The 19,638-nt window shown below is 46.5% G+C and overlaps 1 protein-coding gene across 4 annotated transcripts; it reads left to right on the plus strand.

Moving 5' to 3' along the window:
• Window positions 1-444: 444 nt before the first annotated feature.
• EIF2D (eukaryotic translation initiation factor 2D) lies at window positions 445-19,034 on the plus strand. 4 transcript variants are annotated; one of them, XR_012501888.1, is made up of 16 exons: window positions 449-667; window positions 1,542-1,732; window positions 3,262-3,345; window positions 3,825-3,915; window positions 6,772-6,879; window positions 8,507-8,763; window positions 9,228-9,345; window positions 10,934-10,979; window positions 11,411-11,514; window positions 11,635-11,784; window positions 12,144-12,233; window positions 12,810-12,905; window positions 13,999-14,119; window positions 16,141-16,315; window positions 17,876-17,997; window positions 18,765-19,034. XR_012501888.1 is itself a non-coding variant. In XM_074351940.1 (15 exons), exons 1-15 carry the CDS (start codon window positions 612-614, stop codon window positions 16,767-16,769), a joined length of 1,821 nt encoding a protein of 606 aa, XP_074208041.1. In that variant the 5' UTR covers window positions 447-611; the 3' UTR covers window positions 16,770-17,386. The 4 variants fall into 4 exon arrangements, 3 of the variants coding, with proteins under 3 accessions (XP_074208043.1, XP_074208041.1, XP_010961560.2); XM_074351940.1 differs by lacking the exons at window positions 17,876-17,997; window positions 18,765-19,034 and adding an exon at window positions 16,636-17,386 and having other exon boundaries at window positions 447-667; XM_010963258.3 differs by lacking the exon at window positions 18,765-19,034 and having other exon boundaries at window positions 450-667; window positions 17,876-18,080.
• The last annotated feature ends 604 nt before the right edge of the window (window positions 19,035-19,638 follow it).

Raw genomic sequence — 19,638 nt, forward strand, 5'->3', positions numbered from 1 at the left:
TGTTACTGTTATTATCACCCCATGTAAATTAAAAAATATGGAGGAGAAAATGTGGGAGAGAATCCTAGCTGAGGTTCCTCGTAAGCAATAAAATACAAAGATCTTAATAAACAAAAGCTCTTAAGAGCCTTTTCAAGAGGCCTGCAAGTTTAATAAAACACAAGAGTTCAATTAACTTTGTGGAGTTGAGCTAACCCGAACGCACTGGGAGCTGGCACAGCTCCCACTTAACACATTCTATGGCTGATAGAGTGGAAATGAACCGAAACAGTGTTGGCCCCGGATGGTCACCCGAGAGGTGCATGCGCAAGCCGCTCGCGCAGGCGCAGAGCCGAGCAGACGGGAGAGGCGGCGGGGGCGGTGCATCCCGCTCCGCGCAGGAGTCCGCCCTCCAGTCTCCGGCCCCGCCCTCCCTGCTTCAGTTCCCGGCCTCGCCGCTAGGGGTGGCCGTGAAGCTGCGCGGCCCGGGTTTCCAGCCGGGCCCCTTTCCCAGCCGGGCCCTAGCATGGCTGCCCCCAGGGCTGCGGGTCGGAAAGCCGCCGTGTTCTCGTTTTCCTGACAGCCCTTGGCTTCTGTGGTCTCCTTTTCTTCCCCAGGCCACTCCAGCAGACATGTTTGCCAAGGCCTTTCGGGTCAAGTCCAACACGGCCATCAAAGGGTCGGACAGGTGAGGGAGAGAAGGGGCCTGCTCTGCCCACCAAGGGACCCAGACATCTCTCAAGCACGTCCGGCTCACGGCCCTTTCTGGGCTCGGTCAGCGGACCTGGGGTGGAGGTCGAGGGGTGCAGCCGGAGAAGGGACGCCAGGGGAGCAAGGGTGAGTTAGACACATTTTGAGGATGAAAATGGAGTGGAGGCCTGATTTGTCTTCCAACCTATCTTTTGGATATTCTAGTGAGTTTAAAAGAAAACATAGTTCAATCAGTGCGTACTGACTGCAGTCTGTTTAGGATGTTGTGGAGGATGCAAAAATGAAGGAATACGGGGCCTTTGCCCTCCCAAGAGCTTTTGAGCCCCTTGGGAGAAATCATGTGGGACCCAGAGAACTACAGGTATCCAAGAAGAAGTGTCTAGTGATAACCTCTGGCAGGAGAGACAGATGGAGGGGTGAGGTGGGAGAGGATAAGTGGTAAGAACTATATCTCTTCAGACAGTGCCGCAAATGCAGGTATCACCTTGGGGATTTTGGAACCAGTGTTCTATGGTTGTCATTCTTGGTGCCCTAGAATAGCTACTTAATCATAAGCTGACAGATTTGTCAACCATATATGAGAAAGGAGCGGGTCCAAGAGCTGTGCAAGAAGTCAGGCAAGGCTGAGTTTCCAGTGGCAGGCTAACTTGGGTTGTTCCTGGTGCCTGAAGAACACGTGAAAATAGATGAGGCATTGGATGAGAAAGAGAATAGAGCGTGTGAGAATAAGGGCATCATAAACCAGTCTTTTCCTTGTCCCTCATGACTTTATAGTAAGTCTTTCTGGGTCCTTAATTTTTATTGAAATCCATCCAGTCAGCATTCATACCAGGCATGTGTGCTTTCTGCAGGAGAAAACTTCGGGCTGATGTAACAGCTGTTTTCCCCACTCTTGGGACGGATCAGGTGTCTGAGTTAGTACCTGGGAAGGAAGAGCTCAACATTGTGAAGTTGTATGCTCACAGAGGGGATGCAGTGGCTGTGTACGTGAGTGGTGGTAACCCCATCCTATTTGAACTGGAGAAAAATCTATATCCGACAGGTATGGCAATAGGATGGAGATGGCCATTACTGTGGTCCTTGCCTAACATCTATTTCTCCTTGTTTCTTCCATTAACCTGTCTTTCTTAAAGCAAACAAGTGCAAAACCTCCCAATATCATTCCAAAGGATCTTTTTGGATTTAATGTCCCTAGAATTAGGTCTTTCAGGACCAGAAACTGCTTTAGAAGGGAAGGGGAAAAAAAGGGGAGCTAACAGAAAGAAAGTGGTTGTCAAGGGAAATTCTGAGATAAAGGAACATTAGTTTCTAGTGGGTTAACTAGGGATGGAGCAGAGGTCTTGAAAAGGGTGGAGTTTTAGGGCATATAAAAAATGTTTCTTAAAACTATCACTAGCAGGCTTTTCTTAAGATACTGAAGAGATGTTGCGATAGGAAAAAAGCTGGATTAATTAAACCACATTCCCAGCTGTCTCAGTGAAGGATTCCAATTGAGATATTTCACAGGAATTCTTTCTTAGGCTCTGCCTGGCTCCCAGGATTCGTTGCTTTCTTTCTTTGTCACAGATCCCAGCGAGTCAGTGTCCTTTTCTCTTTTCCATGGCTCCTGACACCTACTTTGTCACTTGGGGCTTTTCTTCTTCCATGCTTGGCTGCAGCAATGCAGTCACCTACCCCAGGCCACTTCTACCCCTACTCCACTTTGCTGCTACACAAATACAAGCCCTTTTTGATCTCAGGGTTTTACTGCTAATCACTATGGAAACAGAGGGAATCAAAATAATAAACATGGGAAAGTTTCAAAATTTCTGGCAGGCTGGCGTCCCATTCTTAGGTTACTTGTTTCTGAGGTCATCAGTGGAATCTTCATTGGGTCTCTGTCCCTACATTTATCCACTGTGGCCATTTTTCCCTGCTGCAGTCCAGGTGGAACAACAGGTGTCTCCCAAGTGTCAAGTGACATCCAGGTCCCGAAGTCTCTGCCTTTCTCAAGACTGCGACCTCTTTGAGAAGGGAGTCAGCCCCTTGTAAACTCTATGGGATGTGTTCCCCACAGGAAAAGAGGCACTTGGTTCCCAGAGAAGGGGAAAGGGATACCGGACAGGCCAAATCAGATATTCACAAAGCAAATATTCACCTGTAGCCTTATGTGTAAATATCCAACTTCATGTAAATATCCAACTTCGGCAGTTAAACAGATTCTTAAAGCTACAGCTCTCATCATGTGTCTTCCTACTATAAAAATGATAACTTCTCAATGTCACAGATTGAGATAAACTACTTCAAACAGCTCAATAGAAATATGTAAAGAATCAGGTCGCTAGGGCTTAAGTAAGCAAAGAGTCTAAAAATGAATAGCATGTGACATATAAACTGCTTCACAAACTCGGGGTAACCTAATAAAAAAAAGAATGCAACCTCTTTGGACATCCCCTCACAACCTTCTCTCTAGCTTTCAGTTGAATTTCTTCTCTGCATCTTAATTAAAGGGGCCTTAGTGTTTGGCTTTGCCAGTTCCCTAGGGGATTGACTTTTGGACAGTAAGTGTTTTCTGGTTCTCTTTTTGGACAGTGTACACCCTGTGGTCTTACCCTGATCTTCTACCAACATTTACAACATGGCCTCTGGTGCTGGAAAAACTGGTGGGGGGAGCAGGTAAGAGTATCTTCCTATATTCTGGACACTGGCTGAAACTTACTTAGTGAGGGCCAACTATTTAAATAAATGTGCCCATTTTGTGCATTCATATGACTGAAAAATGGAATTTTTCCCTTCATGTCTGTTGCATCTCTCACTTGGCTGTTTCCATAAGTTCCCTGGTCCTCTCTGACCCTGTTGTAAGGCTTAAGTAAGATAAGTGACATGAAAGTTCTTTGTGGACTGCCAGATGCTATACTTTATATTAATAAGCTGAATTCAGAAAATCAGAATAAATTAGATCATGGAACTGGACCCTCAGCTTGGTGCTTCAGTTTGAACACTAGCCTCCCAAAGGGAAAAGAATCTGATTCTCAGGTTGCTACTTCTTATTTTCATTAGGAATAGTATAGTTGATAATTAATGTTTGTTGAATGAACGAGTAAATGATGAAGTAAACTGCAGAACTGTAACACTTATTTTTTTGTTTGCTGCAGATTTGATGCTGCCTGGACTAGTGGTGCCCCCTGCTGGTCTGCCTCAGGTGCAGAAGGGTGACCTCTGTGCCATTGCCTTGGTGGGGAACAGGTACTGCGTCAGTCAGCTGTGCCTTTGGGGGAAAAACTTAGGTGAAACTCAGGGGAGTGGTGGGAACGACAACTTCCACAGCATATGGATAAAGGAGTAAAAATAAAACAAAACGAAGCAGATTCTTCCAGAAGAATCAGAGAGTGGGGGATGGCAGTGAACCTGTAGGGTGTCCACACATCTGGGCCAAGTGTATTTGCTCCTGCTGCTTCTCTCTCTCTCTCTCTCTCTTTTTTTTTTTTTTTTAATAATTTGTGATTTACAGGAGGGTTTCAAAGGTATTACAGAGTTCTGATTTACTCCTTACCCAGCTTCCTGTAATGATAACCTCTCATATAACCACAGCATAGTTATCAAAACTAGGGAACTAACATTGGTACAATCCCATTAACGCAATTACAGACGTTATTCATATTTCCCTGGTTTCCCCACTATGTCTTTTTTTCTATTCAAGGATCCAGTCTAGGATACCCCATTGCATTTAGTTGTCCTGTCTTCTTAGTCTCCTGTCTGTGACATTTTCTTGGTCTTTCCTTTCCTGTCATGACTTCGACACTTCTTTTCCCAACATCCACATTGTCACCCTCATGCTTTAATTATTTTTAGTAGATTTATTGAGATATAGTTTACATACTGTAAAATTCACCTGCTTTAAATGTACGATTCAATGATTCTTAGTAGATTCTCTGAATTGTTTAGCCATCACCACACTGCTTCCTTTTTTTAAATAATTGAGAAAGTAATCATATGAACAATTCTAAAAAATCTAAAGCCTCCTTACCCACAATCCTTTTCTTCCAGAGGTAACCATTATCATTCTGATGCTTATCCTTGCCAGCCTTCTTCAATGCATATACACATGTGCATATGAAATGTATGATTTAGGGTATGTATGTTTAAAAGTACAACAAGCAGAATTAAAAAAATTTTTTTTTGCCCTTTTTCTTTTTTAATTTGGGGGCTGGGGGTTGGGGATTAGGTATTTATTTATTTATTTATTTATTTATTTATTTATTTATTTATTTTAATGGAGGGACTGGGGATTGAACCAAGGACCTCGTGCATGCTAAGCACCACTGAGCCATGCCCTCCCTAACAACAAGCAGAACTTTTTCACTTAGGATACAGTTTTTTCACCTAAGATACTGCGGATATTTTCCATGTCAGCAAACAGACAAGCTGAATCTTTCTACCCGCTATGTGATAATGGAAGAGGTCCTTCCCGAGTGGACATCATGGATGCCTCAACTTTGTCTCTGTCACAAATAGCATCTTCCTGATGCCTCTACGGACACTAGCGCCAGGATTTTTCTAAAGCAGATGTTAAGAAGCAGAACAGTTAGGCTGAAGATCATGCGTCTTTTCTGTTGCTGTACAAAAAAGCTCCATCAGTTTTCCGTCCTACCTACAGGATGGAAAGAGCCTGTTTCCTCACACACTGACACCGGATGTGATGGGTCATTTTCATGTGTGTCATCCTGAGTGAAAAATGACATCTCATCATTTCACTCATTGCTTGTTTGAGAGAGGAAGAGAGGGAGATTGTAGGCAGGGGAGGGGTCAGTGTTTAAAGATCTGATCTTTGCTGCTCATATTCTCCTAGTTTCCTTGAACCTTTTGGAAACAAGCACCTAGAAATGTTTCCTTCCTTGTTTACCTGCAGCAAAACTTGCAGTTGAAAAGAAGAGTATTATTACCCCCTGCACCCATGCAGTATTCTATCCAAGATGGGAGAAAACTACATAATGTGTATTTGGCCTGCTTAGTGTGGCCTTTAGAACGTATATGGGGACTGAGCCGGGTGGTTTATGGCAGGGGATAAGGGCACAGGGGAGTTTATTGAAACTACAAGCTACGTTTGAAACTGAAGTCCTTCAGCCACAGACCCTTCGAAGGGTGGGAGACAAAGACCTCTCTTTTAGGAACTGGGAAAGAAGCCAGATTGAAAGTTTCCGTGGCAGGAACTGACCCATGGGCACAGTGGGTGGAGCCACGAGGTTAGCAAATATTTTTTGAAGTTCAGGTGTTAGGATCTCTGCCCTTGAGTCTTCTCCCTGGGGCCCAGGCAGCCTTGTGGGCTTCTGTACTCCCCCGCTGTTAGCCAGCTGGACATCAGTACTCACAGGCGCTGTGAGAGCAGGGCTTGAGTAACACTGGGCTGACAGATTCCCATCTGGGCTTTTTTGTAGTTACTGTAAATGCGGCTGTTTTGATATTCTGGACCCGCCCAGTTCTTAGATAGATAGTTACACAGAGCAAGCCCTGTTATAAAGAGCCAGCTCAGAAGGAAGCTCGCTAGTTGGTACCACTGTATCTCTCTTCTCTCTTCCCTGTGGCATCGCTCAGCCTAATTTATAGCATATGAATAGCTTCCCTTTTGAACTCTCTTATAGGATGGCTATGCCTTTTTTAAGGTAGAGGAGATAATTTATATTTTTGAAATTAAAGAAAGGGAACTTTAAATACCCTTCTAGGGAGTAGGGGGTATAGCTCAGTGGTAGAGCATGTGCTTAGCGTGCATGAGGTCCTGTGTTCAATCCCCATTACCTCCATTAACAACAACAACAAAGCCCTTCCAAGTCCTGCCTGGGTTTGATTCATAATAAAACAGTGATAACATCAGTAGAGGAGTTACTCACACGGAAGGGAACGTTTGGTCATGGAATTTTTGAAAGTCGTATTTATAGGTAATCTGAAGAACATTGAGACTGGACCGAGTTTTAGTTTTGTGATATAAGTGGATGCTTCAGATTTGCAACCGTTGTGCTTTCAGCACATGTGCAGAAAGCGGGTCCTGACATCTTGCCCCCGTGGGATGCTTTCCCTGACCCTTGTCTCTGGCCTCCTCCTTCTTAGAGCCCCTGTTGCCATTGGAGTCGCCACCATGTCCACAGCCGAGATGCTGGCTTCAGGCCTGAAGGGCAAGGGCTTCTCTGTGCTCCACACCTACCAGGACCACTTGTGGTGGGTACAGGGTTTCTTCTGTTTTGCAGAGAGCTGGGTGGGTGGAGAGAGCATGGGGCCTGGATTCAGAAGGGAGAGTTGTGGTCCCTGCCGTGTCCTTAGGCAAGTTGCTGACCCCAGACATTAATTTCCTTGCTAAATGTGGAGGAAAAAAAACCTTTTTTTGGCCTATTCAGAGAAGAAATCATAGAGAACTTTAATTATTTTTTAGGTGAATTGTAGAATCCTAGGCCTCGAAGAAGGCTTTTGCCATTGTCTGCTCTGCCTCTCAGTACGGTGATATTCTTTATAGTTCCGGTCCATCTGGCCTTTTCTGCCATGTACATTTAGGCACCTTCTGGCCTCATGACGCGTGCTTGGAAATTCTCACATCTTAATCCGGATCAAAGTCAAGTAGATCCTTAGGCACCAGAGTGGTAACCCAATTACTTTTATGTTGTTCAGGTTTCACATTTTGGTTCCCTGCCCATTATGGAAGCTGTCCTTTCTCGCTGTGGTGGTCACTCTGTGGAGCTCTATGCCAACTCATTTTCTGGTTGTTTTCTTGTCATTTAACCAAAACAGTAAATATTGCTTTTCTCAAAAACAGTATGCCTGGTCTTTTGGCCAAGTATAGTCTGTTGGTATAGATTTACCCCTACATTTTTAGTCAGTCTTGGACTTATTCATTGTACAAGTAGTGGCAAAGCCCTGCTTTGCTGGAGGCGACAACCATGTTAGTCTGGGTTTCAGCAGACACTTGAGGGCTGCTCCCTGACATTCTCCCCGCACCTTGTTTTCTGACTGTCAGTTTGAGCAATCAAGGTCATGTCTAAATTGTTTTATCAGCAGCTGCCTCAGTCTCCCCGCCTCCTACCCTTTAAAAAGAGTTAATGGTATTTACCTGATCAGAAGGGCCTAAACATACACTCTGGCCTCACTTTTAACCATACTCATAAACCTTGTGGCAGCTGTAGGTTATAACTTAGTTTGATTTGTATAATCTTCGTGAAGATAAAGCTTTTTGCTTTTACTGCTCTGCCAGCTCTGCTATGTGATAACACTTTTTTTCCCCATCTTCATAAAACTTAGTGACTTAGTGGTGTAAAACCATTGTAATCGTTCCTCTGCAGGTCAGGTTGCATTCTAACTTAACGCAGAAGCAACGGACTTTGCAGTCTTGAGCAGTCCAGCTGTCTGTGCTTTGTTACACACGCTGAGCCTTGGGTTTGTATTTCACCAAACTGGTTCTACAGACGCATTTGTGATCTTAATTCTGTTATTTAATTCAAAATGGTTTTATTTTTAATTCATATGAAAGAAGTACTTTGGGAGAGGTCTTTTCTTTAACTACTTTGTCTTTAATTTTTCTCTGTCCTTGGATTTCTCTTAATAATATTATTATTCCTTTGGGATAAGGAGGAGGCAGGAATTACTCTCCCAATTTCAGAGATGAGGAAACTGAGGAATGGGATTTTCCTGGGCCCAGAATTGGAAACAGAGTTGAGATGTGAGCCCAGGCTCTCTGCCCCCTCCTGGACACCGCTGCCTGTGGCTTTTGCTGTCTCTGGCCTCCCGCTGACCCCCCGACCAAGGCTGGAGGGTGTTGTGACCACTGCTCAGTGTTTCTGACATGAGGTTTCTGCAGGCGATCTGGAGACAAGTCCTCCCCACCATCCATTGCTCCACTGGCCCTGGATCCCCCAGATCTCAGTGAAGAGAAGGGGTCTGTCCAGGCAGACGCCACCCTGCAGGGAGACATGAGGCACCTGGCCCTGGAGGGAGAGGAGGAGGAGGATGAAGAGGTTCAGCAGATGTGTGGGGAGAAGTCCCAATCAGAAGCCACAGAGGACCCCAGCGTTGGGGGCCTGAACCCAGACCCCACAGACAGCAAGACCCTTCAAGGTACAGCTCTGAGGGTAGAAGGGCCTGTCTCCTCCCCATGTAGGAGGCCGAAGGGTTCTGCTCTACTTCTGACTAGAGCGGCCCCAAGGCCCTGGGAGAGCAGGGGAGAGTCCTTATTTTTGGTGAGGGTGGTACACCAGCCCTTTACCATCTCACCTGGGAGTCTTTGCCACATAAGTCACGTTTCCCTGGGCCTGTCATTTGGACCTACAGAGCCCATAAGGTTTCTTCTGGCTCTGTCTTTGTCAGAGAAGCCTTTGTGCCTGGCTGGGTGGGCCTCTGTGGCCTGACCCCTTCTCTGTAAGGGCTCAGTGTTGTAGAGTCTGGGAGCTTGGGTGCCTGGGAATGGCTCCTTCTAGAGCTGAGGGGGGAGGTAGGCAAGTCGCTTCACAGGGAGTTTGCTTGTGCTGTGCAGGCCTCCTGCATCCCTCAGGAAGGATGTGGTCCTTGTCGTTTCCTTTCAGAGCAAATGGACGAACTGTTGCAGAGATGCTTCTTGCATGCTTTGAAGTGCCGCGTCAAAAAGGCCGACCTGCCTTTACTCACCAGCACGCTCCTTGGCAGCCACATGTTCTCCTGCTGGTATGGAAGGCGTGGTGTGGGCTGGAGGCTGGGGCATGGGTCTCTCTCTTGCTTTTTGGTGGTAGAACAGGACAAAGCTTATGGGGGAATTGGTCAGGTGACATGATGTGGAAAGAGTGAAGTGGAGGGTTGATCTGGTAAAACTGGGTTTTCAAAACTGAAATTTTAGCCAGTGAGAAGATGTTAAGGCAGTGAAGTTTAAAATTCTAAGATCCTCTGAGCACCGTCTGCTGTGGTGACTCTGGGCTCTCTCACAAATCGGGCAGTATGTCCTGTCTAGGAAGGGTCCTGGGGCAGCCTTTTTGCCTGGAGGCCTCTTCTGGAATGTTCAATCCCCTCACAATTTCCTGAAGAGTAGGTGGGCTAGATTAGGTCGTATCAGGAGGAAGAATGGGGGTGACCTCCCTACCCCACCCCAAACACAAGCGACCAGGAGAGGGAGTGTTACATGCGGATTGAACCTGAACTTTGAAGACAGAGCCATCTGGGCTTAAATGCCAGCTCCCCAGGACGTCTGAGCAAGGTGAATTTGAGCCCGTTACCAGGCTTCTCGGAGCCCTAATTTACAACACTTGGAGAATTGCTGTCAGGATTAAATAGCCTGACATTTACTAAGCACCCAATAAATATTGTCATGTCAGGAGATTTGCTCATTGATTTCCACCCTAAGTCTGAACTTTCTTTTTGAGAATTTTGCTCTGTTTTTTAAAAAAGTGGTTTTAATGTAATTTCTTCTCCTCTTTACATGTGGGCTTCTTTAAGGCATTCTATACAAGTGTGGGGTCTGGAGTGTGTGGCAGGATACTTGGTAATTTGTCCTGACCTTGCTGGGTTGCAAGTAACTGGGAAAAGGGATTCTGGAATATTCTCTAGGGTAGAGGTTCTTAACCTGGGGTGGGTTCTGAGAGGGCTCCCTGTGAATCCCACTGCTCTTGCTTGTCACATTTTGAGAGAAGATGTAAGTTCTGGGGAGGTGGAATGGTTACAGCTTTCGTTAGGAACCTCTTCCCCAAAACTAACAGCCGTAGGATAGGGGTTAGCAAACTTTCTGTAGAGTCAGGTAGTAATTATTTTCAGCTTTGCAGGCCACACCGTCTCTTTTGCAGCTCCACAGCTCTGCCATCGTGGCACTAAGGCAACCAGAGATGGCAGATGAGTTAGTGCGGAAGGATTTGGCCCTCAGGGTGTAGTTTGCCAAATCCTGCTCTAGGCCTGGCTGTGACAGTGAACTTGGTGTTGGAAAGGTTCACCTGGAGGTGAAACTTTTGAGGCCACAGAAGATTGTCTAGTTTGAGAGGAATCTAAAGCTATAGCCAGTGGAGTAGCCACTAGCCATGTGTGGCTATTTGAACTTAAACTAGAAGACAGAGAACATTCCATCTTTATGGAAAGGTCCATTGGATAGCAAGGACAGTGCCCTCAAGTCTGTATCTCTGTCAGATACTGCTGCTGGCAGAGAGTTCTGGAACAGCAGCCTCTTGCCAAACATATAGGAAGAAGGCTGAGGAAAACGCCCTCCTCCCAGTGTCAGGCAGGCCCCGCTACTACTGCTTTGTTAGCTTAACTTGCCTTTTCCGTCTGCCGTCAGCCCTGAAGGACGACAGCTGGACATCAAGAAGTCAAGCTACAAAAAGGTAAGCGGGTACCTTCTCTGCAGACCCACACAGAGAGCTGTGGAGGGGCACACGCGGCGCGAGCTGGAGGGACAGAGAGGAGGCTCTGTCTGCAGGGCCGAGGCTAGGATTAAGCTTTTTGATTCGAGGTGTCTGGGGGAGTGGGGGAAGGAAACTCTCCCCGGGCTGAGGCAGCTGGGTAGGCACCCACTCCCCTCCCTCCTCTCCACCCCTTTGTATCTGCTCAGAGTTCTGGAAGGCTTCACCAGTTAGTCTCCAGCACCTTCTCACTCCCTGACTCTCAGGGTGGGGGCCTCCCACTTCCTAACCGGATGAGGATAGGGACCGTCCCACGTCCCTCCCCAGGACTGGCTGGGGTCTGGCACATCTTAGGTGCTAAGGATGTGTGCGGAATCGATGGAGTCCCCTACCACTGGCCCTCTCTCCCTTAGCTCTCTAAGTTCCTGCAGCACATGCAGCAGGAGCAGATTATACAGGTGAAGGAGCTGAGCAAAGGGGTGGAGAGCATTGTGGCTGTGGACTGGAAGCACCCGAGGTGAGTGCAGGGGGCCCGGTCGCCGCAGCTCAGCTGGCCCAGGACACCTGGGCCATGGACCGGGAATTGCCGAGACACTAGTATGAAATGTGTTTTTTCTTTCCTTCTGCTGGGTTTTAGGATCACATCTTTCGTCATACCCGAGCCCTCCCCGACCTCCCAGACAATCCAGGAGGGTAGCAGGGAACAGCCCTATCACCCTCCAGATATAAAATCCCTCTACTGTGTCCCAGCCAGCATGACCCTGCTCTTCCAGGAGTCTGGCCACAAGTGAGTTTTCGGAGAGCAGCCCGCCTCTGCCTGCTTGCTGTTCTGGCCTGTAGCCCTCTCAGCCTGAGTAGTGTTCTTCTGTGACTGCTCTGCCCCTCTGCCCCCTTCTCCCAGACCCAGCCTCGAGCCTCCTTCCCCTGGGAAGTGTCTCTGGACTAAGTGAACGAGAGAGTAGGCCTCTCCCTTCTCTACCTGTAATTACTCTTCACAAGGCCCTGCTGGCCTCAGGCAGGAAAAGGGAAGAACACCGCGGCCGAGAAGCCGAGGACAGCGCCCTGCTGAGCAGGGAGTGAGTCTTCGTATTTGCAGCTTGTCCCCTGGCACAGCGTGAAATAACCCCCAGGTCACTTCTCACCTAGGAAGGGGAGCGTTCTCCAGGGCAGTGAGGTCCGAACGATTGTCATCAACTACGCCAAGAAAAACGACCTGGTTGATGCAGACAACAAAAAGTGAGTGGACCGGGAGGCGGGCCCTCCGTGAGTCTCCCGGCGCCGGCCTCCGGCAGGCCTGGACCCGCTCAGGGGGCGTGGCTGGGATGGTGGGGACGCAGGTGGTCACGGCCTTTTAGAAATAATCAAGGCCAGTGGTTTCTAAACCACAGGCTGTGGACACTTAGAGTCATGGTCTAGGGTGTACGGAGCCACGTATGCTGTCCGCGTAGACTGTAGGCTAAGCAAGCGTCATGTCATGTACGTCCTCTGCTGATGATTTCAAGTGCGCATGCTAGCGTGAGGCATAAAATGCCAACTTGTAATCGTGGCTAGTTAGTAGCAGAACTGAGCCAAGGATCCTAGTCTTCAGATTTTTCCCATCCCGCTTTCCCCTCCACCGCCTGCTTCTCCTTTGTTCTGGGAGAACATATGTACCTCCCATCCAGAGGGTACATCGCTTTGTGGACTGTGGTCCCCAGTTGGTTCTAATAATCCTGAATGGCTATAGAGACTCATAAAAGATGAATCCCGATCTGACCTGGCATCAGAAGGGGCGACACTAGGACTTCCTCATTGCTTCTTCTTTCCCTTTAGTCTCGTGAAATTGGATCCCATCCTATGTGACTGCATCTTAGAGAAAAATGAGCAGCACGCAGTCGTGAAGCTTCCATGGGACAGTCTCCTGAGCAGGTAGTGGGGATTGGCAGCCCCCCTGACGTTTCCATCTCCTCCCCTTAATCTTTATCATGTTGGACTATTGAATTGTCACTATCTTCATCTCTGACTTGGTTTCCACAATTCATACCATGTCAGTCTACATAAATACAGGCTTGGGTAATTCTGATGTGGAGGGACTTTGGAACAGTTTGAGCCAACACAATATAGGAGAACTTGAGGGAGAGGGAGAGGGAGAGAGAGAGAGACACAAGAAGATTTATTAAAAATAAGAACTTCAAAAAGATACAGAAACAAAAAGGAGGCAGGGGGTAGGGGTTGGTGGGGATTGTCTTTGAGTCTTCAAAGGAAAGATCCTTATACCCTTTCTTTTCCCACAGAACCAAAACTGAAAATAATTTATATCCGGAGTTAGCAAACAATAGCTTGTGGGTCAAATCTGACCTGTTACCTGTTCTATGGAAATAAGGTTTTATTGGCACACAGCCACAGCCACAGCCACTTATTTATGTTCTGTCTACGCCATTTCCCTGCCAAATGGCAGAGCTGAGTTGTTTCAGCAGAGTCCATATGGCCCTTGAAGCCTAAAACATTTACCACCTGGCCCTTTATAGAAGAAGTTTATCAATCCCAGTATATATGATGGTAAAAGAAAATCTGGTTAGATACAAGATAGACATTCCTTATAGTGAGGGCATCTGTAAAAGATGCGTGATTGGAATGTGGTGGAAATGTGTAGCAGCTTTACTCGGCTGGGGAAGGTGGAGTCTTGAAACAGTTGGTAAACTGCACAAGGCCGCCTGGGCAGATTTTCAGGAGGCCAGGCCAGCGGACAGTTTCCAGGGGCTCAAGTCACTGATGTTCCCTTCGCTGAGTCAGTGGGTCTCAACTGTGGCCGCACTTTGCTTTAAAAAATGTATCTTCCTGATCAGAGTTAATTGACTCAGTTGGTCTGAGGTCTCGCTCCCTAGGTGATTTGAATGTGTAGCCAAGGGCAAACCACTGCCTTTGAGCTCCTTTCCCACCCAACCGCCTGTAGGGGGTGGGGGAATGAGGAAATGGCTTCTGTTGGCTTTATCAGTCTCCAATGCATTAACTCACATTTCAGATGTTTGGAAAAATTGCAGCCTGCCTATCAAGTGACCTTTCCAGGACAAGAGCCCATTGTGAAGAAAGGCAAAATTGGCCCAATTGACATCACCCTAGCGCAGAGAGCTTCTAATAAGAAGGTAATTTTTAAGAGACACAATGTTTGAAGTTGGTGATTTCATGTCCCTGCTAAGTTCTGGTTTCTCTAATGTGACTGGAGGTTTTTAGATTGGCCTCAGACACCGCAAAGGTTGTTTCTGAAACACCCATGTTTGTGTGACTGGGCTGGGCCCTGTGTCAGACAGGTAAAGCCGACCCCTCCCTCACTGCCCTCTAGGATTTTGTGCTAGGAAACTTGCTAGAGCCTGGTTCCAAAAGTAAACAAGATCTTATTTTTATTTTTTTCTTAGAACTATGGTTTGAGCTTTCAGCTCGTACTCATTCTGTTCCATCTTGGGCCTTGCTCAATGAAAATAACTGGTAAAGAATGGTGAAGGAACTGAGCATGTTTAGCTTGGCAACACAAAGTCATAGGGAAGAAATTACATGTGTCCTCAAGTATGTGAAAAGCTGGCCTTGGGAAAAGGAGCGTACTTATTCTGTATGCCTTGAGAAGACAGAAATAAGATTATTGGGTAGAAATCCTAAGAAGACAGCCTGGGGCTCAAAATAAAGAACTTCCTAGTAGTGTGTGGTTGTGAGCGTGGGCGTTAGGAGTGGACCTGGGTTCAAATGTGGCCTTTGCTTTGCTGCTTGACTTTGAGCAATTCACTTAGTGTCTCTTTCCCTGAGTTCCCTTATGTGAAGAATGGTTGTTAATACTTACCTCATAAGGCACTGTGAGAATCAGATGACGGAATATATGTAGGGGAAGCACTCAGAATAGTACTTGGCATATAAACAGTCAATAAATGAGAACCAAGAATGATAACCTTAATAATGATTCACAGCAGCCACTGTGTCTTGAATGTGTAACTTTGTGTGATGATGGTTTTGTCTTTCTGTTATAAAGAGCACTTATCTTTTGGAGAGCCATACTGAACATGTGTGGATGAAATGGTCTGACGTCTAGGAGGGTTTGCTATAAAGTAATACAGGAGTGGGGAGTGGAGGGGGGCAGGGATGAGTCACGGTTGGTCATGAGTTGGTAATTGTTGGAACTGGTGGTGGGTATGTGGGAGCTCATTATTCTGTTCTACTTTTATTTATGTTTTAAATTCTCCATAATAAAAAAAAAACTTGAAAAAATATGCTATATATGAGATACAGCATCTATCTCACTAAATGTATAACATATACAGGCACACCTTGTTTTATTGTGCTTCGCAGAGACTGGATTTTTTCCAAATTGAAGGTTTGTGGCAACCTGCGTCAAGCAAGTCTGTTGGCACCATTTTCCCAACAGCGCCTGCTCACTTCACATATTTGTGTCACATTTTGGTAATTCTTGCAGTATTTCAAACTTTTTCATTGTTGCTACATTTATTGTGATGATCTGTGGTCAGCGATCTTTGATGTTACTATTAAAAAATTTTTTTTATTGCAGTATAGTTGATGTACAGTGTTTCAGGTGTACAGCAAAGTTATACATACGTGTGTATATATATATGTGTGTGTGTGTATGTGTGTTTTCTCAGATTCTTTTCCGTTATATGTTATTACAAGAAATTGAATATAGTTCCCTGTGCTATACAGTAGGTCCTTGTTGTTCTCTGATGTTACTATTGTGAAAAAGATTACAACTCACTGAAGGCTCAGGTGATGAGTAGCATTTTTTTGCAATAAAGTATTTTTTAATTGAGGTATGTGCTTAGTTTTCTAAGACATATGTCATTGCACACTTAACAGTATGGTGTTAAAAGACTGTTTAACATAAAAGTTAGAAGAACGTAACTTTCATTTGCAATGGGAAACTAAAAAATTCATGTGACTCACTTCATTGTGATATTCACTTTAGTATGGTGGGTCTCTGAGGTACGCCTGTACTGGATGGGGTAGAAAGAATCAATCTAGAAGCACAAAAATTAATTATTTGGATGAAAGGGTGCCATGATGGCAGGGATAGTGAACGTAGCGGGTGAGGAGGCTGCTGAAGGCCCAGAAGGCTTCTGGAGGGGAGGGCATATGTTCTGTACCCACCATCAATCTTCTGTCCCCACAGGTGACCGTGGTCCGGAATTTGGAGGCCTATGGTCTGGATCCGTGCTCAGTGGCTGCCATTCTCCAGCAGCGATGCCAGGCCAGCACCACCATCACCCCTGCCCCTGGGGCCAAGGACAGCCTGCAGGTCCAGATCCAGGGAAACCAGGTCCACCACATCGGCCGGCTGTTGCTCGGTAAGCGTCTCCTCTGGAGGAGCAGAGACTGCTGTCTAACTTGGCAAAAATTTTCCCACCAACTAAACTCACTCTAGTGAGTTTCCCATGTAAACATGTGGTCCATATAGTTTTTAGCGGCCAGCAAGAGGTGGAACTAACGTGCGAACCAGATCCGTTAGCCCCGCAAATTCAGCGTTCTCCCCGCCTTACTGGTAGAGTAGTTTTCTTCCTGGTTTTCCCTTTTTAGGAAACATCTGCTGAGCACCCAAACCGTGTTAGACACTGCTGGGCTTTTTGCAGGCTTGATCTCTCTTAATTATAATGAGGCTGTGGAACAGCTTCTGTTTTGCAGATGAGGAAACTGAGATTCAGTACTTTGTGCTGCGGCATTCAACTATTGAACGTGCAGCTGGGCTCTGAACTTTGTGACTCTGTCAGACTCCACAGCCGAGGTTCTTTCTACCAGTCCTGAGTCACCCAGCCTGCATTTTGTCCTTGGTTCAAGCTACCTGAGTCAGCTTTCTAAAGCAAGCGTGATCACATCACTCCTCTCTAAAACTTTTTATGTCTCTTCAATGCCTTCAGAATAAACTCTTAAGCTCAGTAAACAAGACTGTCCCAGTCCAACCCCAGTCTTCCACGCAGGCTCCCTGGCAGGTCCCTGGTCCCCACGCCAGGCCTCAGCCATGCTGGCCTCCGGGCTGTTTCCCATGTGCACCTGCAGTTCACACATGGGTGCTTTTCTCTGTGTCGCCCCCTCACCTCCCGTGCCCTCCCACAGCCTGACCTTAAAGGCTCCTTGGCCCAGCTCAAGGGTCACAGGAAGCCTGTCTTACATGTCTCTCTCTCTCTCTCTTTTTTTTTTCTGTTTCCTTAAGTTCACATTTAAAACTGCTAACATACCACTTTCCGGTTGTGTTTATATTTCTGATTACTGTCTGTAACTTGGTTAATTGATTCTGTTGTCTGAACTCCCTGTTAGACTGAGCATCTTGACTCAGAGATCTAATTCCCTTTTTCATCCTTTTTTCGTACCCAGGGCCTGGCACATAGCAAATATTCAATAAACAAATTTATTTTATAGTCTAAGGCTGTACCCAGCAGCTACCTTTTAGAGTTGACCCTTTAAGTGAAGAACCCCACATGAGGTACTAAGAAGAAATCCAGAGGAAAATAAGATCACCACATGACTGAACTCAGATACACACACTCTCTCTTGGGAGAAAATTACAGGGGCTAAAGTACACCTGGAAAGTAGCTATCAACGTGGAAATTGCTGAAATACACACTTCAGCCTCAAGGTGCAGGGATAAACGGTCCATCCCAGAAGGCTTCCTGTAGGAGCTGAGTTTGAGCTGGATGTAGAGAACCGGTCATGTGATGGAAACTGTTTGAACTTGACAGCAGGAATGAGCTCCTAGTGGGGCGAGAGGGCCAAGAGGTGGCTGTGGAGACTGGGGACCGTGGGGGTCAGCACCGAGGAGGGAGGGTCACCGTGAGACAAAGGGGAAGCGGCGAGGGGGCAGGAGGGGAGCAGGCACTGGCCTCACTGAGGAGTTTCTGCCTTTTGGATTGTAGAAGAGTATCAGCTTCCTCGAAAACACATCCAGGGCCTGGAAAAGGCCCCTAAACCTGGCAAGAAGAAGTGACAGACTCTTGTCTCATGCGGTCGAGCCGGCGGCAACCCAAGCTCGGGGCTGGTAATTTATATGAGTATTTTCAGCTTTTGCAAATAAAAAGAATTATAATTCTTTACCCAAATAAATCTTTATTCTGATCTAAATCAGATGACCCTCTTGTTTCCTCCCCTTGGCTAAAATGTGGTACTAAGTTTTCAGGTCCGAAGCCACTTTAAATGGACACTAGAGGCTGCTTTCCCGTCACGAGGTTTCCGTAGTTGTAGTTCATCCTCTGCTTTCAAGGCATAACAGCGCATCCAAAGTTCCAGGAGGTGGGGCCTTCCTGTTTTGAAAGTGCCTCTGCCGAATATTCAACAGCCTCCTGCTCGTCTGTTCTTACTACCTAATTAGCCTTCTAGTGCAAAAATCATTCCTTCGCATCTCTGAAGGGCTACTTATGTGGGTATTTATATGTCATCCATCAAGGCAAAAGAAGGGAGGGTTGGCCCTAGGTTGCAACAAAATTTAGGCTGGACAGAAATAAGAAACAGCACATCAGGACATGGATTTCTGTACAACAGTGGTTCCTCCCCAACGTTGGTGCACTGCCACCGACAGCCGGAAGTTGTGATGTGGCTGCAAGGTGATGGCTTTGCTACAGTGAAGAGTCTTAGCCAACAAATGCTTTCTTTAGCTTCAAACTTCTTCGCCTGGGGGCTGCTGGAAGGGGTCATCAGTTGATCTTCAGAGGGTCCACGAACTTCTCTGAAATGGTGTGAAATGAAGTGGTGAAAGATTTTGTATGATCATTTTCCTAAAAGAGCTTACCAGCTTTTGTCCAATTACAGCGGGATCACTTGATGCCGGAGCGGTTCAGAGCCCCTGCAGGGGTCCCTGCCCAGTTCATGGAAGTCACTTCCAGGACCAGAGCTCTCCTTGTATGATAGGAAGGTGGAGCGTTCTACCATCAAAAAACAATTACCCTTCACTTCCTTTTTTTTTTCTTCCTTTCTCATCTCACTTTTTTTTTTAAGCCAAGATAAGAAAAATGTCAAAGTATCCACAATATTCACAAATTCCCCATCTGGGGCTTGGAAAGGAAGAAAGGAATGAGAATGAAAATGTGTGTGAGAGACCCCTGTCTTTTGTTATTAGGCCCTGGGTTATAGGCCTTTTCACTAGTGACTTGCTGTAAGTAAACTCCTTAATTTTATCAGTCTTCTCTCTGTTGGCATGAGCATGCGGAACTGAGAAAGGGATTTCTAGAGATTGACCCCAAACGAGATTCTGTCACAACAGAACCTTTGGACAGAGTTTGATCTGTGGGAGTACAGTGTGCACAGTAGTCATGAAATATGGTCCTCACATGAACACAGATAATGTACTTTATAAACTTCTTTCACGAACATGAAAGTCTTGGAGGGATTGGAGGCTCCTAGAGGTTGTGTTCTTGCCTTGTTAATCCCTGCTAAAGACACCGAGCCGGTCGGTACGTGGTAGGGCTGAGTGGAAAGCAAACATCCACTGTTCACTGTGGTTTGACCCAGAATTCTGCTGTGACACAGTGCTGTCAAGACCTGTGTTTCGAATGGTTTTTCCAGTCATGGTGACACATCTGCATTGACGCATCTTCCCCTTCCTCCTCGTGAATACCACAGGGGCGTGTCCGAAGGCAGGGGAGTTAGGCTGTGCGAGGGACTCTTTTTCCTGTGTGCCAAGCCA

Source organism: Camelus bactrianus, chromosome 23 (assembly GCF_048773025.1).
Source record: "Camelus bactrianus isolate YW-2024 breed Bactrian camel chromosome 23, ASM4877302v1, whole genome shotgun sequence".
NCBI classification, from domain to species: domain Eukaryota; kingdom Metazoa; phylum Chordata; class Mammalia; order Artiodactyla; family Camelidae; genus Camelus; species Camelus bactrianus.